Consider the following 21,612-nt stretch of genomic DNA (forward strand, 5'->3'; position numbering starts at 1 on the left):
AAACAAACAAAAAACTGTTCAAATATACCCCGAAGCTAAGATTTTTCATCGAGGACGTTGATTGGCCAAAGAACACCATGTCCCACAATGCAAAGCTCAATGTTGACATGCAACAATGGCGGCTTCCAATGTAAGCGTGGAAAGTGTAAGACGACTGTTAAACGACAGTTTAACAAATCTGGGATTTGAAGTTTACCCGTTAAAGGTATAATGAATTGTATAGTTTTATATTGAAAAGTATGAAAAAATCATTCTGATCGTAGAACTATTTCTTTTATATTTCCCAGTTTACGTTTAAATATTAATTGTTAAACATGCTACAACAAGTAAAAATAGCGATAGATGGTTGAATACTGCATGTTTACTGACGTATTACTGGTTCTTGCCTTTAAGGGAATGTGTCATTGTCATTCTTTTCTGTTCTTTTATTATTTTATTTTCTGTTATTTTATTGAATTGAAATTTTCAGCCAAATCAGATGATTTGTGATGGAGTAACCTGCACATATTTGGTTCTTACTCCCTAACATGTCCCTCTGTTTGCAGATTGGCTGGTACAACTCTGTGCTACCTCCCACCCTGCACCTGTCATATCCAGATGATACCCTGGCTGTGGTGGTGCTCAGCACTCCCGCCATGTTTGAAGAGGCCTTTCTGCCTTTCCTCGAGCAGAGGTGCTACCAGGGGCTTAATGACCCCATAGACCAGTGTGTTAGACAATGCATCACCTCTGCTGTCTCTCAGGTGAGGATGGAGGAGTGGTGACCAGGGTTATTTTAGTTAAACTAATTAAAAAGTAAAACTAAATTTTGAAAATGTAGTAATAATAATAATGATAATAATAGTAGCAGTAATAATAATAACAAATATACAGGAAATATTTCTAGTTTTAGTCATTTTTTTTTTATTAATGAGAAGCCAACATGAGAAGCCACTGAGGTCTGTACTACAATGCAGGATCTTGGCTTATCCAGTTAATTTTAAGGTTAACTCTTACCAGGGTAAATGGTAACATATACCATAGGCCTAACTCCTTTGAAGCCGATTATGTTTCAAATTAGAGATCAACAGGGACAAAATTACCACCTACTGATCAATCAGTTGACTGGAAAATAGCACTTCTGGAAGATCCCTCAGGCTGTTGGCGGGTCTGAAGCTTTTCAGTAGCGTCTACACTCATACCACTGATTTGTCTGCAGCTGCCAGCACACTTATCCATGTCTGTGATTTGTCAGATGCTGGCAGTACCACTCCTTTCATGTGAACATGCTCGTAGCTGGATTGATAAACCCTGAGTTAATTTTTGAGTTGATAAGCGGCTTCGTGCGACCGCTCAGTCTGATCGCCACTGTTAGGTTAAGTGGGTCCAGACAACGGAAAGATACCCTGGGTATGCTGAACTTTCTTTGTAGTGTAGAGCTCAGATGCACATGTGTATTGAAAACAGGACGTCTATGTTTGCGTAGTTGTGTTCCAAAATCATACTGTTTTTAAATCTTTCTCCTTCCCTCTGAAAAATGCCACTTATTTCTGAATAAAGGAAAACCTAAAAGTAGCACTGAAACTGATCAAAAATTAAACTAAAACTAAAGCGAATACACTAAAAATGGTTAAAAATACTTGGCTATAATAATGGTGGTAGTGATTGCAAAAATCAGTTTCAGTGGTTCACTTCATTTAATTTCAATCTGCAGTTCATTCACTGTTAGTGACCTAATTATAATTCTTCTCAAACGCCTGCATTCTTTTGTCTGTATTCATTTTCACTATGACTGACTTTTTCCAGCATCCTAAGGCCTGTATTACAAAGTGAGTTCAACTTACAGTATACCTCAATGGGTATTTCCACTGGGAAAATACAAAGGCTTTAAATGCTATTGAAAAACTTTAGACCCTCCTATTCCCCATACACAGAAGTCTCAGGTGTCTTCCAAGTATTGTAATGCTATTTTCCTGAGATCTGATTAGTCAGAAGGCGGTGATTTTATACCTATTGATTTTGATTTTAATCTGGGGTTAACCCTAAAGTTACCTGGCTAGATGAAATCCTGCCTTGGAGTGCAGGTTTCTGCTGAAGGCCAGTCTTGTATAGCGCTGCTATTTTGAGACAGTATTCAAATTCTAGACACTTATTTAACCACATGTATTCCTTCTTTTTGACATTTTTTAGCTTGGCTAATATAATTAGCTTTTCTTTAATTATCAAAGAGCCTTTGCAGAAGTGCTGGCTTCTGAAAATGGGGCTCTCCATGCAGTTTTGTTATTTCCAATATTTCTAATTAACTTCACGTTGGATTAAATGAAAAAATAAAATACTCACATACTAAACGTCTAAGTCACTCCTTCATTTTTGTTGTTTCTCATTAAATTTTTCTATATGTTCAGTCTCAGTTAGTTTCCAGGCAGTCATTGAAGTCACTTAGCTTAGACTGGCTGTACTTGACATGAGAAGTCGCGTGTTTGATGAGCCCCCTGGATTATTGAACAAGGCTGTGCAATCAGGGTAATACCTATAAATCTAAAGAGATGTCATCCACTAAGGATGTGCCTTGTGTCACCCTGTTTCTTATCAGATTCACTGAAATTTAATAGGTTATGGTGGAAGCTTGTTTCTGCCACTGCAAAAAGGCCACCCTTTTCCTGACCTGCAGATCCTTTTTTGCCATCTATAACTCACATTTTCTGTCATTATCACATTTTGAGTCAAGTATCTTGAAATGTCTCCTTACGAACTCACACCTCTGAGAGAGTAACTCAAAGTTGAGAAAAATAACCCAAAATTTTCACATACTTCTGGTGACTTATGGATGAAAAAAACACAACTTTTTTTCAGTGCTGAATCAAGCTTCCATACTATGATCTGTCTCTGCACCGTGTTTACTAAAAACTGATGTGACTTTTTTTGTTTTGTTTTGCACGACTGAACAATGCTGATTTATTAGACCACCTGTCATAAAAACAAGAAAACAAAATACTTTAGAAACCTCTCAAAAACTTGTTTAAATTAAAAATTGCATTGTTATTTATTGGACAAATAACAAAGTCAGAAATGAATCATAACATTAATGGTAACATTCAGTGACCAAAATGTAATTTTTGATTTCATTCAAAATAACCATAATTTAGATAATTTAGCATCTTATTCAAAAATGTATATTTTTAGTTATATTTTAGAATTGAAAATATAATTTTGATTAAGGCGCTTGTGCATACTGGTATATCAACTGTTAAGGAAATATAAAAAATATTTTGTAATAACCAGTGCTGCTAATTTAGGGCACTTGTAACTTAAACCTTACATTGTATGAGTGAGCTTACAGTTTGCGTGTGCATACAGTTTAAACACAGTGTAAAGGTTACTGGAAGCCTATAGCACATGAAACTTTATGGGAAAGCCTCTGACAGTCTCACAGCATCATCATGCTGGCTAACTCTATTTAGATTGCAACTATAATCATATTCATGAACTTTTTCTCACGTTTAAACATATTTCTTACTTGATCCTGCCCTGCAGTGTTTTCCAGGAGAGAAGGTGGATGTGAGGTACGACTATGAGCTACTGCCCAGCAGGAAGCCCAAGTTCTTGGCCCAGACTGCAGCTCATGTATCGGGAGCAGCTTTTTACTACCAAAAGGCTGATGTGACGGAGCAGCCCTGGGCTGAAAAAGTAATCACATTCTTGTTTGCTCCCTTGGCACATTTTTTAAAGGCAGTCTTTACCTTTCTTGTGTGCTGTGATCCTTTGATCCTTTTGCTTTCAGAAAATGTTTGGAGTGTGTGTGCATCCGCGGTTTGGGGGCTGGTTTGCCATCCGAGCTCTGTTGGTGTTTGGAGATGTCACGGTGGGCTCTGAGCTGGTGCAGCCTGTTCCTCCTGACTGTGTGCCATCCAGAGAGGGCAGGATAAAGCTGCTGGAGGCTTTTAACTTTCACTGGCAGGTAACATCTTTTAGTCATAAAACCTGCATCACACACAAACTGTAGATAGACACCAACAACTGTTTTGTGCTCTGTGATGGAGGTTTTGTTCTCTGAGAAGAATTGACTGCGCTGTAGGGGTGATGTGGAAAAGGACCCATGTTGTTGTCCTGTTTCCTATTTCATGACGCTAAAAATTGACAAATTTGGCAAATTTCATATCATTGGTTAGTTTTTGAAGCTGCATTTTACTTTTCCAATCTTTGGGAAGTTTCAGTATGTCAGATTAATGTATAACTGAATTTTTCCACCATTCTGCCTCATCAGGATTGGAGCTACCGAAACATTATCAGTCCAATCCAGACCTACTCTCAGAAACAGAGGGACTACTTCTCCACCCCTCCTGCCCAGCGTGTGGCTCTGCTCAGGGCTTGGGGCTATCTGCCAAGTGACAATAATCAACCTGAACCCACCTCGGACACACAGAGTCAAGAAATTGGACATGGGTGAATTGTGGAAGCACCGCCTGTCCTTTCTGAATTCAAACCTCTGCTGTATCTAGAACTTAAATGAAGTCTTGGTTGAACACCTTTTTAATCAAACAGCTTCTTATTGAGACCAAACCTGGGATTTTAATGTAGGCTTGGCTTTTTGGTGAAAGCTGCTTTTTCAGGGTTGAAAATGTGTTTGATTCTTTGTTTTGTTTTTTTCTTAAAAGTTTAACACTACTGGAAATATCAGTAACATATCAGCTTCCTCTACGTCTTGTATTATTAGGTAATAGCTGATATTATTGAGTGGATGTTTGCTGAGTAGTATTCTGTTCAGGAAAGCAGAGTTTGCAGTCTGATGTGCTTTTGCATAGTAATGCACTTTAGTTTTTGTTGTGTCCTATCGGGAAAATAGAGAATGTGTGTGTCCAAGTAGCAACAGGAAGGTTTTGCTTCACATTTTGAATGACTCAAGTTGAAAATTGAGTTAAGCCATGTGTCATCAGCGTGTTTAATCTGCATGCAAGTGCCTTGATTTAAAAAAAAGAACACTATTGTTTTTCTGTATAATGTTTTTATTTGATTTAACAGTGAAGCAATAAAAGTTGAGACTAAATGGCAACATCGCTTTAGTCTGTGAGCAGTATGACTCAAAAAATTATAGTTGCTTGAATATTACTTTTTTTTTGTCCAGAGATGAGACTTAACCCAACAAACTGAGAAATATCTGAGGGATTCTTTAACAATGCTAATTCTTGTGTTATGTCTTTCTCTATGTTCTTTTCATGCTTGCGTGGATTCCCTGTGGATACTAAAGCCTCCTCTCACAGTCCAAAGAGATGCGTGGGGTTAGTGTAATGGAACTCTAAACTGGCCCTAGGTGTGAATGTGAGCATGAATGGTTGTCTGTTTCTGTTTTAGCCCTGTGACAGACTGGTGATGTCAGCTGGGATCGTCACCAGCCTCACACGACCCTGAATTCTGAATTGCATAAGCAGAAGACAACGTATTGATGATATATGACAATATATTCCTTCTGGATCCAAGAAGGATGTAAACCTGTATATATGCCATCCATGCATGCAGTCTTTGTGCAGGGCTTTGAGAAAAATATTGATCACATCTGTAATTTTTTCCAGAACAGTGTACTTGTTACAGGACTTTTTCTTTAAGTTTATAGTTCAAACTGAATGAACCTACTTACAGAAAATCAACGCTGAATATTGCAGCACAAAGTCAGAAATTATTATTTTGTTAAAACAAACAAACAAACAAAAAAGTCCATCCAGTTATCTGTCTCCAGTATTCATTCCCTCCATTGTTTTGTCCTTGTCTCTAGTTTACCTGACACTCAGCTGATGCATTATAGACGTGAGCAGCCTCTGCCCACCTGCCTGGTGACAGACTGACTACCTTTAACTGTGACTAACCTCGGTGACGTTGAGTGAGCACCCAGCATGCTACTGTGATCCCGAGAATTCTCACTTTGTCAGGTTTATCTGCTCCTGTCTGTTTATTTTTAAGAGAAATGAGTACAACAGGATCTAATGTGCACTGAGGGGTTAACTGCATCTGTACGGGTTCAGTCCAGGTCACGTTTACACTTACGCCTCTAGGTGTCGCTGTTGTCGTGAGGCTGAGGGTTTGCGCTGCTGTTTCTGAAGCATCTGCAAATGTTCAGCACTTCATAAAGTCAAGTACTGACTGCAGATAACCTGCCTCAGATTATGAAGTATACATTTGCACACAGCTCAGTGAATCTCAGACAACTCTTTCACTCTTAGTTAAACGGCTGTACTCTCTGCTATGTTTTACTTTCAATTTTGGTGACTTTTTTACTCCACTGAGCCCTCTATTGCTTAATTTCCTCTTTAATGCTCAATCCAACACCCCATCCCTGACTCCTTTACTCTCCTTTGCTCTTATTGCCTCTCTCTCCTCACCCCTTTCTCCCGCCTGTGCTATTCTGTCTATCTGTGTACTGAATCAGCATTTCAGAGCAGTATGCCGCAGGCCTGCAGAGAGCCAGACCATGGAGTTAATTATACTCCCACAGATACTCCATCGCTCCTCTTTCCCCCACCACTGTTACTCCATCCCATCCCACCTCACTCTCCCCTTTTCTTGCTTTCTCTGTGTCATTTTTTTTTAGGAGGGGTCTTCATTTCCCAGCCCAACATACTGTGAGCTTCTAACATTTGATTTTCTGAATTCTGAATTTGATCAAGAAGACAAGTTACTGTTAAAGTTAGTGAAGCAAAGTTATGTAACTTATCTTTGGCTGTACTGAAGTGAGGCAAATTCTGCATGCTACATTTGCAGATGCAGATGTTTAGCACGGGTGATATATTTGGCACAAATTTACACACCAAGAACTGAAGCAAGCACAGAAATCATTAGCAGAATGATGCTTTTCTAGCATATTTTTTCTTCTTTCCTTCCATCTTTGGTTAGTTCTGAATAGTCATTCTGATGAGGTGCAGGGGTAATTTTCTTTGTGAAAAAAAATGGGAGAAGCCAACTCTCGGGTTTCTGAGTCCTTAGAGGTGAGTAGTATGCCTCACCTCTCTGCAGCTGGCAAAAAACACATATATGGAGCAGAGCATGTCTGAAATGAAGCAAAAAGACAAGCAAGCGGGATGTAGGGAGATACTCCTGATGATCAAGCTCTCCCTTCGCGTCTGTTCAGTATCCTGCAGGAAAGCACATTGCAGATCGTGTTGGCAGGCAGAACTGCAGGCAGAACTGCACCAGCAGGTTCTCATGCTTCCAGTGTTTTTGCAGAACTACACAGGCAGTTTTTGGACTTTCACTGAGTTTAACAGATTTGATTGTTGGAAACAGTAAAATGGTTTAAAAAAAAACAACCCTTTTCATGATTCACAACAACACGAACAAAAACCATCAACAAGAACATGAAGCACCCAGATTCTCAGATCTGTCATAGTTTTCTAAATAGTTCAAAAATAAAACAAGTTATGAATATATCTGCAAGGAGGAATGATGCTAAAAGTATACTGGATGCTGCTCCTCTAAAATCCAAAGATGGAAAAACAACTCTGGGCTGTAATTTAATGTGTTTGCTGCACAAATTATCTGAATCTCAGATAGTTTTGGGCAGAGATGAAAAAGAGGAGGAAAAAATGAGTGGTGTTTCATGAGTTGTGGATCAGTGAAGCAGTGTTATCCGCCCACAGACATAAGCTAACAAGAGGAGAGGGGAAAGGGCAGCAGAGTACCAGCAACAGAGGAGGAACTGAAAGCCGAGTGGGGGGAGGAAAGGACCGGCATCTAGAGAATTTAGTGGAATTTTGAATTTAATGTTTATTATGCTATTCTGAAACTGAGAAAGAAAAGGGAGAATTTAGCACTGACCATTTAAATAACCGAGGTTGAAGTTTATGAGAAAAGGGGAGGATCCTAATTATAACTCTTCTCCATTTCCTGCACATCCCATATTTGCTTATTCTGACGAAATAGTCTCACTTTATTCCTCAAAAGGTCTGCCTCTCTTTAAACCACACTGCCTCGGTGTGTATCTGTGTGTTTTAGGAGGTTTAAAATTTTTAAAACCGCCTCCTTATCACTTTCTTGGCTTAGCATAATTAACTAGTCTTTTGCATCAGAATTCTCCCTGCAGCCAATTGGTTATTTAGCTGTGCCTGTGCAGTCCAATGGTTGTGGACAGGGAGTGGTCAGCAGGGGAAGAAGGGAATACTGAGAGAGAAAGCGAGTGGAGGTGGGTAAGTGGAGAACTGCCCAATTGTCTTATCAGACACCACCTGCAATAGACTAGAAATCCACCCTCTTTACACAACAAAAAATAAAATAAGCACAAGTACTATTTAAAACATCAATAAATCAGGTGCATTGCATCATTAGCAAACCTGCTCAGTTCCCCCAGCTGTAAAAGTGCAGTGAACATCTCAGTGTGTACATTTAGTTTGTCAGAAAGGGAGAATTTGGCTGATCTGTCTGTGTGCAAACTCTTCATTTGTGCTAAATGCCATCGGGTTGCTTGCACATGTACTTAAGTATTGCCATCATTTATTTTTATGTAAATCCAAGTATATGCAAACTTAAAAAAACAACAACAACAACAACTAAGATTTATTGAATGTGAGGCTAAAGATATTGCAACGGCAATATTTCTGTTTCTTTTGGACAACAACATAACAACGTTCACCTGACACCGCATCATCTCCACAATAACCGAGCCATCACGCAACAGGGTGGCAGGCAGACAGCAGAGGATTAGCTTGAGCTAAGACTCCCCTTACATAATCCACATTTTTAGATTAACTTCATTTCCTTGAGACAGTGATATATTTCAGCCTTTGAACCATAAAAGAGGAATGCAGCCTCACAAAAAAAAGAAGCAGAAAACGAAACGGAGGGTGGTTGTCATTTACAATATAAAATACTCTCCTGTGTCTACTGAGATGGAACGTTTATGCTGTTGTGGAGTACACACAGCAGTGCTTCAGTTCTGGGAGTAAAAGAGGCCTTTATAAATCTTGGATGAACCTGCTTTGGTTACTAGCAACAGTTATGGAAAATAAAAACTGGAGATAAAATTTAGTGGCACAGGAGCAGAGATAAAATAGAAAGACTCAGTAATGCCTGTTATGCTTCAGCCCAAAAACAGCTATCGTGAGCCATCAGCATGAACTGCTGCTCATACCAGATCGAGTCTGCAGCAAAAACCCTAAATGTGTTTTTAAGTGAGAGAAAGAAATGAGAGCATCTTATTGGTTATGGATTCGACATTTACAGAATGAGGAGCGAGCTACTATTTATTGTCCTTGTCTTATAGTTCTGCTTTAAGGTCAGAGTCGGGGCTTTTTTAAACTCTTCATATCAAGCCAGCGAAGATGAAGTCAAAGCCATTATTTCCTATTTTCCTTATATGGAAATGACCTGCTGAAACTCAAACCGATCATCAGAATGGGGAAGAAATGTAATTAAGGTGACTTTGAACATGACATGGTTGGTGGAAAATGGCACCAAACCAGGAGAAAGGTGTCTGAAAATCCAAATAATACTTCACATCCATGAACAAGAGCAGTGATTGATTCCTCTTTTGTGGTGAGGAAAGTTATACTGCACCCATTTTTACCCCTCAACCGTAAATATCTGATGCTGTTGTCATACCACTGGGCGGGTGGGAGGGCAGGGTAGACACCCAAATTTGTGAATGCAATAATTCGGGAACGAGACAATGTAGGATTTTGAAATTCATAGTATAGGTGCAATCTCAGATGAGTTCAAATCCTGGTGACCTCAACCTCAAGGTCAAGATCAGAGGTCAAGTTTTCTGAAGGAAGAAGTAGGATTTTCTCCATACGCACGTCTACTAGGAGTCTGAGGAGTGGAGTTGGCAACCACCAGTACTTTTTCGATTCGTGGTGGGGAGTGTTCTCGCTCCTTTCTCCTCGCTTTCTATTGTTTGATTGCAGTGAGCTCCATGCTTCATATGCTTGGTCTGCTGCTCTCTACCAGTGTTGGTCAAGTTACTTAAAAAAAGTAATCAGTAACTAATTACTGATTACTTCCCAAAAAAGTAATCCCGTTACTTTACTGATTAACTTAATTAATAACTGATTAAGTAATTAGTTACTTAGTTACTTTTTAAAGCATGATTTATCCCCCAAATAGGTAATAAAGTGATAGATCTTTCAGCCCAATTCTACTTCTTCTGCATAATCAATCATATAAAATGTAATCAAATGAAAAAGTCTCTTTTTAAAACTTGTTTTATTAGTTTTAATCTTTTAACTTTATGCATCAAGCAAACATTAAATTATATGCAACATTCTCTGACTGGAAGAAATTTGTTTAACATTTAAACCTATTTTCTGCATATACCAGCATATAAAATAAAATAGTTTTTTGTGTTTACACTCACTCTGTCAAATAGATGCACATAAAACACAGCAGAAAATAAATAAAATCAAAGAATCAGCGGTCCTGTTGCTCTATTTTCACCTGTATAGCAGGAGTGGGGCAGGTGGAGGTTTGCCCTGGTGCAGGTGTGCCGCAGCAGTACGGCAGTTTCTCTGTTTTGGAATGTGGTTTTGGAATTTCACATTCCAGCGGCAGCTTATTTGGTGCTTGCTCGGACGTTTAGGGTTCCCACGCATTGATCAGTGGACGCTAATGTTTTTGTCACTTTTTACGTAATCAAACTCAAAGTAAGGTTAGTACTTCCACGCGTTAAACGCTGCACGTCATACTCGCTGCCGCACTCGTTATATTATCCATTTTTGATCTGCACACAGCTGTTGCCACGAACGTCGCGCTCGTCATTGTCATGAGACACTCTCGCAAAAAAAATCACGGTTTTAGTAACGCAGTAACGCAGCGTGCTTACGGGAAAGTAACAGTAATTTAATTACCGTTTTTGCAATAGTAATCCCTTACTTTACTCTTTACTCGAAAAAAGTAATCGGATTACAGTAACTGCCCATCTCTGCTCTCTACTAATGCTCTCATACACATATGTGTTTATCAGCTAATTTATAGCTATGCATTAAGCGTTACATCACAGCTGCTGATGAACTCTAAATCTGCCACGTATGAGTGAGGCCTCTTAATGCGTTTCTCTGAAACACAAGGAGAAACAATTACATCATTCACCTCAGCTTTGCCTTTCACTTTTCCTCTTCTTCTGTTCTCTCTTTCTACATGCGTGAAGGATTTTTTGAAGGAGGTAGAACTGTAGAGAAAATAGTTTGATCATCTTTCTGCGGTGTCCTCCTGTGTCCTCCCAGTTTGTCGTATTGGATGGGACTCATTCATAATTATCATTAACTGTTTTGAATCGGCAGAAGGAACATTTTTCTAGTTCTAAAGTGTACGTAATAGACTTTTTGCAACAATACTGGACCTAAAATGTATTATGCCAGTCACCTGCAAACAAAAAGAAAAGCCTGTGTGGAGTTTGATTGTGCACAAGTGTTTTAACCTAGAAGTAAAACTTGATAAACCACAGAAATATTGTCCTAAAGCATTAGGTGGTACAATCACATGTTTATATTTATATTTAACATCCACTTTGCTAAATCTGGTGTTTTGCATTCAACATGATATATGGGAATTAGGAGTATGCGTATGTGCCTGTGCATTGTGATTTATTTTTATGTAAATGAGCTCCATTCTGAAGCAGCATTGCTTCTGCACTGTATGGCTGCAATCCAGCATAATTAAATTGATTTTCATGCACATGCACAAAGCAAAATCCTGTTCAGTGTTTGTCCTTAAAGTCAGAACAGGGCTGATGTGGAGCTTCTGGGGATTGGTGACTTAGTCTGATTAGTTGTGTGGTGTCAGTGAGCCAATGATCACCTCTAAGTAAAATATCCCCAGTAATGGAGATGTTCGCTGGTCAAATCTTATTCAAGTCAAATGCTTAAATATTCACAGGCTGATGTGGAACTTCATCTGCACCCACTGAGAAGGCAAGAAGAGGCTGCAGGCTTTGCTTTCAAGCTCTTGAGTACTCAGCGCACCTGTCGTTCGCCATTCAGCGTCAATAAGTGTAATGGGAGAACAGCTGAATTCATTAGGCTTAGATTGACCTGCTATGACGAGCAATTTAGTTTCAAACACAGTTAGGCACCTGCGGGAGAGAGGAAATTAGCAATTTAAATAGGGACGATTATAGGCCAGGCCACTGTGTGCGTGTATGTCCTTGTGTGTAGCCAGACACACAGGCATCTCCACTCTACTCACTTACTTGAGTAACACATCGTCGAGGTTTATACCATCTGAAATATTGACACAGCATAATGCTCTCCTCCCACGCCTCAATGCACTTTTTATAAATAGAGTGCCTGTGCTGAACGCAGCTGGAGAGCACTTCTGAGAGTGCTTGAATCTGACACAACACAGAGAAACCACTCTGCCTACTCCTACATTTAGCTGGCAGGCCTTGCAAAGTAGTTACCAGTTTGAGCATTTAAATTACAGATGACTTTGATGTGAAAGTTACAGAAAATGAGTTTTAAAGTTATGGATACAGTGTCAGCTTATGCTAGAGTTTGTACAAGATGCTTACTTGATCATTTAGTAACTTGATTATTTATTTAGTAACTTGATTGGGTGGGTTGTCTAGTGGATTTTATTAAACTATTTCTAGCAATGTTAGTGGAGCGACTGGAAGTGATTATACTGTATTTGAACAGAGTGACCATTTAAATCACTTCATGGAAACACTCATACACAGTTAATTCAGTTTGGGGATCTCCCGTCAACATGCAGACCAGAAAATCATCCGATTGGACCATGACCTTCAGATGAGAGGACAATGTACACACATTCATGGTTTCCAGAAGATAAATTCTGTATTCTTCAGTTATCTCTTGACTTTTCCTCCACTGAGGACTTTCTTACAGCCAAGAAAGCACTGATCACTGCGTGGCCAGGCGAGAATGATCATGTTTTACACGTTGGAAATGTTTTGAGATGTTTAAAGTGTAAAATTAACCTCACTGACTAAATTTTTTGTTACTATTACAATATTAGCTGTGTTTTTAGTCTCTTTCAGCAGTCTAATGCACCCTGCCACAAATCAAAAATGATTCAGGAACAGTGTTGGTCAAGTTACTTGAAAAAGTAATCAGTAACTAATTACTGATTAGTAACTAATTACTGATTACTTCCCCCAAAAAGTAATCCTGTTACTTTACTGATTACTTATTTTCAAAAGTAATTAATACTTAGTTACTTAGTTACTGAGTTACTTTTTAAAAACACGATTTACAACCTGAATCGGTAATAAAGCGATAGATCTTTCAGCCCAATTCTACTTTTTCTACATAATCCATCATACAAAATGTAATCAAATGGAAAAGTCTCTTTTTAAAACTTGTTTTATCAGTTTTAATCTTTTAACTTTATGCATCAAGCAAAAATTAAATTATATGCAACATTCACTGACTGGAAGAAATTTCTTTAACATTTAAACCTATTTTCTGCACATTCCAGCATATAAAATATTTTTTTGTGTTTACACTCACTCTGTCAAATAGATGCACGTAAAACACAGCAGAAAATAAATAACATCAAAGACTAGCGGTCCTTTTGCTCTACCTATAAAGCAGGAGTGGCGTAGGCGGAGGTTTGCCCTGGTACAGGTGTGCCGCAGTTGAAGAATCCGCGAGTTTCTCTCTGAATTTCACGTTACGTCGTTGCGCACTCGGTGCTTGCTCGGAAGTTAAGGGGTTTTTTTCGCTGTAAAAAGAAGTTTTCTTCCCACGCAGTGATCAACGGACGCTAATGTTTTTGTCACTTTTTATGGAATCAAACTCAAAGTAAGGTCAGTACTTCCACGCTTTAAATGGTAAATGGTAAATGGCCTGTATTTATATAGCGCTTTACTAGTCCCTAAGGACCCCAAAGCGCTTTACATATCCAGTCATCCACCCATTCACGCACACATTCACACACTGGTGATGGCAAGCTACATTGTAGCCACAGCCACCCTGGGGCGCACTGACAGAGGCGAGGCTGCCAGACACTGGCGCCACCGGGCCCTCTGACCACCACCAGTAGGCAACGGGTGAAGTGTCTTGCCCAAGGACACAACGACCGAGACTGTCCAAGCCGGGGCTCGAACCGGCAACCTTCCGATTACAAGGCGAACTCCCAACTCTTGAGCCACGATCGCCCCAAAACGCTGCACGCTCATACTCTCTCCCGCACTCGATATATTATCCATTGTTGATCTGCACACAGCTGTTGTCACGAACGTCGCGCTCGCTTACGTCATTGTCATGAGACATTCTCGCAAGAAAATCACAGTTTTAGTAACGCAGTAACGCAGCGTGCTTACGGTAAAGTAACAGTAATCTAATTACCGTTTTTGCAATAGTAATCCCTTACTTTACTCGTTACTCGAAAAAAAGTAATCGGATTACAGTAACGCGTTACAAGTAACACGCTACTGCCCATCTCTGTTCAGGAATAACTGAGGAGCACAAGAACGAGTTCGAGGTGTTGACTCGGACTCCAAATTCCCCATTTCTCAGTCCAATCAAACATATGTGGACAAACAAGACCAGTCCATGGAGACCACGCTTTGTCCATGCTTTGACGAATCAGGGCTGTTTTGGCAGAAAAAGGGGGAACTTCTTTTGCTCATAATGTTATACACCTGATCGATGTATATTATTGTTACGTTCCCCACACACCCACACAAGGGCAGTATCAGGAGGCCCAGCTAGGGCCGTAACAATTATGTATCAGTTATAAATCGTCATCTGCCACTAAATTCAAGCATTGATTGGGGATCTAATTTTGTGCAATTGTAACTAGGAGTTAAAGTGATCGATGCATTAATCTCATTTAAGGTGGTAAAGTACACTTTACTAAGATATTTTGCCAGATTTTCTTAAATTATTTTCTCCTTTGTGACAAGGTTATGACAACTAATGATGCATCAAGGGGGCAGCGTCTACTGTATGCCTCCAGGCAAAAGGGGGACCACCTGCCTGCAGAGTATTAGGCAGGTTGTCATAATCTTATACCTGATTGATGAATAGTTACCGTCAACTCGTTTTTTTGTTGTATTTTTTGTGGTTATTTTTTATTTGTTGTTGGGTTTTTTAATTTCCTTTGGTGTGTTTGCTGAACAGTAGGTGGGTGGAGAATATAAGAATACAGTAGATGTAACTTACACTACAATTCGCTCCAGCATGCAAATGCTTTCCACTGCGAAGGCACTCACTGTTCTAAATCCATTAGCACTGTTGCCTGCAGTCACGAGTTATCTCTCTCATCGCAGAAGAACTCATCTCCTTTTCTGTAAAAAGGCCAACAAGCCAAGTTTAACATGACTTAAAATTTATGACAGGAGTTCATATCATGTTCATGTCTCCACCTTGTAGGGAGACATTCTTCTACTTACCTGTGGTAAAAAGTATTGGACCATCTACATATTACAGCTATGGGAGCTTAAATTGCACCCCTTTCTAAATCCATAGGCATTAATACGCAGATGGTTTCCCCCTTTGCAGCTATATCCACTTCTACTGTCCTATGAATACTTTCTGCAAGATTTTGGAGTGTGTCTCTTGGAAGTTTGGACGTTCACCCAGAAGAGCATTTGTGAGGTTAGACGCTGATGTTGGGTGAGAGGATCTGGTTTGAAATCTGTTCTAGTTTGTGTCAGGGCTCTGTGCATGCCGGTCAAGTTCTTCCACACTAAACTCATCCAACCATTCCTTTATGAACCTTGCGTTGTGCAATAGGCACAGTGGGAAATAAAAAAAAGGGCCTTTCTCAAACTGTTCCCACAATTTTGGAAGCACAGAATTATCCAAATTGCCTTAGTAAGGGCAGGCATAAAGATTGATTTTGCAGTGTTGGCTCAGAGCAACCCCATATCTCAGGCTTTACAGCTGGCACACTGCAACCAGGCAGGTCCTATTCTCCTGCCATTCACCAAACACAAACTTGTCTATCAGACTGGCAGAGAGAGAAGCATAACTCATCACTCCACAGAACAGGTTTCCTCTGATCCAGAGTCCAGTGGCAGCATGTTTTGCACCACTTTATCCGATATGTTGTGCTTGGAAATGCAAAGCTTACATGCAGCCGTTCAGCCATGGACATGCATGCCATGGAACTCGAGGCTCACAGTTTTTGCTCTGATGTTATTGCCAGATGTTTGGAGCTCTGCAGTTAGTGAGTCAGCAGAGCGTTGGTACTATGTGCCTCAGCACTCAGCGACCCCTCTCTGTGACTTTCATCTGCCACTTTGTAGCTGAGTTGTTATGCTTCCACTTTGCAATAATACCACTTACGGTTGAACATTACATTTCTAGTAGGGAAGAAATTTGAATTTGCTTGTGAAGCTGTTGGGTTTCTAGTGAAGTTCATTGCCAAAAAACAAACTCCAAACATACTTTAGATTCAGACTGGCTGAGTCAGGCTTGTCGAAAGATATAAGCATCTGCTCTCTCTCTCTCTCTCTCTCTCTCTCTCTCTCTCTCTTACATGCATGCACACATACACACAGTCATGTATCCATGACTTCAGATGGCACTGATTTGAATTCATCCAGAGGTTTATTCTGACCTTTACCATACTATCATACTTGGCTAACCTTAACCTTTTCATAATTTTAATATGTGCCTTTAGGCCTAAAATTGAATCATTTACATCACGGAGGCATGTGTCCATGTGATTATGTAGATGGTTTTAGGTTCACAAAACAGACACACACACACAGAGCGAGAGGAAGAGAGAGCGAGTTCATATATTGGATCAATAGAAAGGCATCTTTCAGAAAAGAGGGAGGCTCATGTGGATGGCAGGAAATGCAGAGTTGCATCGCCTCTTTTTTCTACTTCTTCTCTTCCTTTTCTTGCATCTTCTGTTCTGCTCTCCTGTATTGATCCATAAAGGGCTGTTTTTAGCTGCAGCCTCCAGTATCATATTTGACCCTCCTTTTTTTTCTTTCTTTTTCCTTTTTCCTTTAATTTTTTTTATATCTTGTTTTTGGGTCACAGGATTTTTACCCCTAGGTCTGATCACTTGATCATGAAGTGAAAGTGAATGTTTTTCTCTGTGTTTTAAGTAGGTATTAACTCCTTCTCATTAATCACAGTAAATAAAGGCGGATTTGCAAATAATGTAATAGTCCATATCTTCTTGGGTGTTTCTTGAATTGTGTCATCTTTCTGCGGTGAACGTGCGTCGTCTTTAGGGAGGTTGTTAGCAGTAAGCATGTTCAAGGTGGATTGTTGTGGGCGTACTCTTTGTTCTCCTGGGAAGTGATAAACATTGCAGTCAAACTCATCAACACACCACTTGGACTTGGACAGAAGGGGAAATTGGGTTGGAGTAAAAGTACTGAGTTCATGACGGTATTCCCTTGATACCAGAAAACTGCTGGTTAATAAGAAAACTTTACATTAGGAGTGTTGCGCTGGTGTTTCAGCCATTCTGTGCTGACAGATATGCAAGAGCTTGGACTAACGGCGCTGTGTTTGTCCATCTCACTCTTACCTTCTGAGCTCCAGTGTGCAGTTTCATTTGAGTGGGCTTCTACTTGGCTATTTTCAGTGTCTCCTGGGAGCAGTCGGACTACCCCTCTACCTGGAACAGGATCAAGAGGCTATCCATCACACAAGCCCAGCTACTAAACCAGCCTTCGCAAAGTGCTAAGCCAGCAGTTTCTGAGAAAAGGGCATGTAAGAATCTGTCTTTTATTTGTGTTTTGACAAAAATGCAAGGTAAGCATAAATGCGTTACATTCCCTGAGGTTAAACAGCTTACCCCTGTTGGGTGTTTCTTTTCGTGCAGACCCACTCAATGATGAAAAATACAAAGTGGACACACTCAGCTAGTGTGCTTGAGACGCTTATACTTTTACATGATTTTGGATTTTTTTTTTCATTATTGTTCAAGTCATTTCCTGTTTTAATCTGTAGTTGTAAGCCTTCCTACACTTCAGGCAATAGTTTCTGAGGCTTTGGTGCTGTTTCCAGCTCCCACCACTGTGTTGAGAGAACACAGTTCATACTTGCACATGTGCCGACCTCAATATTTGAAACTTATCATGCTATGTGTAATATGAGCATATACTATTGTAATTGTATATACACACACACACCAACTACTTTGTTAGTGTGGGTACATCTGCTTAAAAACACACCAGGCAGACTCACCAAAATTAAACAAAGGAAAAGGAAAAAAACTGCCTGGTCTGAAGGATCTCAATTTCTGTGGCAATATTCAGATAGTAAGGCCAGAATTTGGTGTAAACAACATGAAAAAATGGAGTCATCATGCCTTGTATCAGCCATTCAGGCCACTGGTGCTGTTATAATATTCTGGAGGATATTTTCTTGGCAAAACACTACATTACTAATATGTTAACTGAAAATTCCCAGTTACCCCAATTGTCTGAATCTTTCTATGTGTGCTCGCTATATTTAAAAAAATGTTTTAATGTTTAGAATTATTAAATATCATTAAATTAAATAAATTCACGGTCAATTCACACTGCCCAAGCACGTCTCATGCTAAATAGGAAGTCTTATTGTTACGGCTGAGCAGCTGGTGTGTTTGAGGAGCAGACCCAAAAGCAGACGCACAGGAAACAAAACTGAAGTGTAACAAAAAGCGAGATGTTTATTTAGGCTGATAGCAAAACATAGAAAACAAAAGGACTTAAGGAACTAAGTCAAAGAACAAAAGCTAAACCAAACTGCAAACAGTTAGAGCTAGACATGAAAACTATGACAAAAGTATGAACATGAACAGGGGCGTGAAGACATGAAAACTATCCATAGACATTAAGCGAGATTAAATAGACGACTGAACAATGAACAAAGAGAAACAGAGGACTTAAATACGCAGAAGGTTAATGAGGGAAGTGGAAACACATGGGGAACAGAGCTGACACAAATGAACATGATGCCACAGGGAGATACAAAACTGCACACACTGAACATGGAGACACAAGACTTTCAAAATAAAACAGGAAACATGGAGGGACATAAACTGGGACACGCAAGCTTGACACAAGAGACAGAAAGAGGGAGTGAGGGAGAACGAGAGAGAGGGGAAGATTTAAACATAGGGGATATGGGAAAGAAGGAACAAGACATGACGGGCTACAGAAACACATGGACACACACGATAGACCAGGGACACATGTAAGCAGGACGGGCAGACGAGACACCTTTCCCAGACTACATGGAAACAAATATAATTAAACATACAGCCACAGTAAAGAATAACTAAAAACGAACTAATAAAAACTATATTTTACCTTGGAGTGTGTGGATAAGACCAACCTATGCTGACTCCACACTCTGTTCTAAAACCCTTAAGTTAGAGGACATACTAACGTCCACACTCAGACATGGCTGTTCAAATAATGAGACTGAGATGCAGCAGATGGCAGGTGTGACCCATGATGCTTGTAGTGTACTTTTTGTATGCCAAGGCATTCATATCAATCATGAAAAACCACTTCTTCATGATGAGGCATTCTCCTCCACATCATGGCCCTTTCCTTTATAAGGATGCCCTTTATTACTGCTCTAACATCCATATCACCGAGGCCATCTATGGGGTTTGGGGTTGCCCAGTTAGGCACACATGCACACACTGAAGACTCACACCCTTATTAATGCGTGTCCTTGCACAAACATTGTTGGGGCAAACCAGGCATAAAATAACATAGTTTGCATTCATAGGGAGAGCTAGTCAGTCTGCCAGAGTTTGTTTGTGTCTTTGAAAAGTCTGTGAGTCTGACAAAAGAGTACCCAGTTTGTTATGTTAATTTAAAGTCTTTCAGGAGCTCAAATGGTTGTCTCAGCTAATGTTTTAATTTGACATCTCAGTAGAGCAGCAGAATAAAAATTATGACACTGGGCTAAGAGAAGAGGGAGAGGGAAGAGGACAGAGAGAGAGAGAGAGAGTAAAAGACATGATGAGACCTCATTAAGGCTATAACGAAGTGTGTGTGCACGCTCATGTTCCAGTACGTGCCAACGCACTGGGCATGATCCAGTCATTTTTGTGTGTGTCTGCGTCAGTGTGTGCAGATCTAAGGAGCCCCAGGGAGGGTTAAGTAGGGAAACAGAAGAGATTGAGGTGGGGAATTCTCATCAAAAGCTTCCAAATCAGGAAAGGTGTCGACAAGAGCCACCCTGCAAAGGGACAGAGGGGAGCGGAGACAAAGGAGGGGAGTGTGTGTGTGTGTGTGGTTGTCGGGGATTCTGGTGAAAGACAGAAGAGTCATGTGTCTGAGATAAGGGTGGCAGCTATCCTTATAGAGAGAAAGGCGGAATACAAAAGTAGGAGGAACGGGAGTTACTTAAGATTACTGATAATAGTGGTGAAGGGGAGGTGGAGGTGTATTCATACAGAAACACGTCACAATGCGGATGCTCCACCCAACAACAGGTCATTTTGTTGGGTGGGGGTTTGGTGATGAAGGCAGGGTGAGGTGGTTGGGGTGGGTCCTTGGAGGCATTCCTGTGGTAATGAGCTGTTAGTCTCGGAGGAAGATGAGCTCTATTCTAGGAACACTGAGCTGCTATTCTGAGGTTTAATCTGGCTGGTTCACCTTCTGATGCTGCTCAGCACAGATACACCCCCTCCCCCCACCCTCCCCCTTTGACAACCACCATAATGTAAGGAGATCTTTGAGTTTAGCTTCAAGAATCAAATCAGGTGTGACAATCCTGCTTCATGTGACTTCTTACAAACTGCTAAAAGGTCCAAGTTTAGGGCATTTAGAGAGATTTTCCATCAGGTCTGCAGGAGGGCAGCAGGGCAGTAGGTCGAGGTCAGAAAGTCAGATGAGGAGGGTGGGGGGAGGGAGAGTTGGAGTCTGAAATTTATCTAAAAGCGGTATACCACTGATTATAAATCAATGATATCAACCACAGGCTTTTTGTAGTGAATTTAAAGCTCCTTCCAAACAGAAATCCCTACTTTCATTTAATTGTTTGCAGCTTTATAGTGCTCTGACTCAAAGCTCAAATTAAAAATATTAATATTGTTTTGTTTTTATAAAGCCAGTTTTGCCTGTAAAATGCTGGTATTCCTCTAGGTTACCCTCACTGGCTGTATCTATAATTGCAACACACTTCAGGAGCAAGATAAAATCAAAACAAAAACCCAGAGCAACATATCCCAGCTGGCTGTAATGGCTGAAGGTGACAGCCATCTAGTTACTGTCAACTAAACAGTCGGCTGCTGCTTGTTTGATGTGTGTAATTAAAATGGCAAACACAGTGGAAACACTGGTGCATAATGTCTTAATGTAATAACTTACATAAAGGTAGTTTAATGGAATTGACACCTATCATAAATGATGATAAAAGATGTTTTGACTCTTGTATCATAAACAGTGACATCTTGTGAGATTATGCAATGAAATGTGAATACCTTAGAGTTGGAGGTCTCCTCTAGCAAAGGAAGACCCAAGCAATGGAAACGCTTAATAGAAAAAAAAAGTAAAGGTGGATTTATTAATTTATTTAAAAAAAAAGAGCCTAATTAACTCAAAATAGGAAGCCACTGACAATGCAACCACGGGAAATCTTACAAAACAACCAGAAGATAAGACAAGATAAACACAGGTGGGGGGCAGGAGCTAAAAACCTCAAAAAGACAAGAAAAAAGCAAAACGGGATGTAATTAAATGTAACACTGTAGCCTGACATTCAACAATAG

The 21,612-nt window shown here is 40.0% G+C and overlaps 1 protein-coding gene across 1 annotated transcript; it reads left to right on the forward strand.

The window, feature by feature from the left end:
• Positions 1-67: 67 nt before the first annotated feature.
• On the forward strand, positions 68-5,029 carry mmachc (metabolism of cobalamin associated C). Its single transcript, XM_004557246.2, has 5 exons — positions 68-205; positions 546-743; positions 3,514-3,666; positions 3,761-3,937; positions 4,244-5,029. Exons 1-5 carry the CDS (start codon positions 116-118, stop codon positions 4,424-4,426), a joined length of 801 nt encoding a protein of 266 aa, XP_004557303.1. The 5' UTR covers positions 68-115; the 3' UTR covers positions 4,427-5,029.
• The last annotated feature ends 16,583 nt before the right edge of the window (positions 5,030-21,612 follow it).

The sequence above is a fragment of the Maylandia zebra genome, linkage group LG23, assembly GCF_041146795.1.
Source record: "Maylandia zebra isolate NMK-2024a linkage group LG23, Mzebra_GT3a, whole genome shotgun sequence".
Lineage (NCBI taxonomy): Eukaryota > Metazoa > Chordata > Actinopteri > Cichliformes > Cichlidae > Maylandia > Maylandia zebra.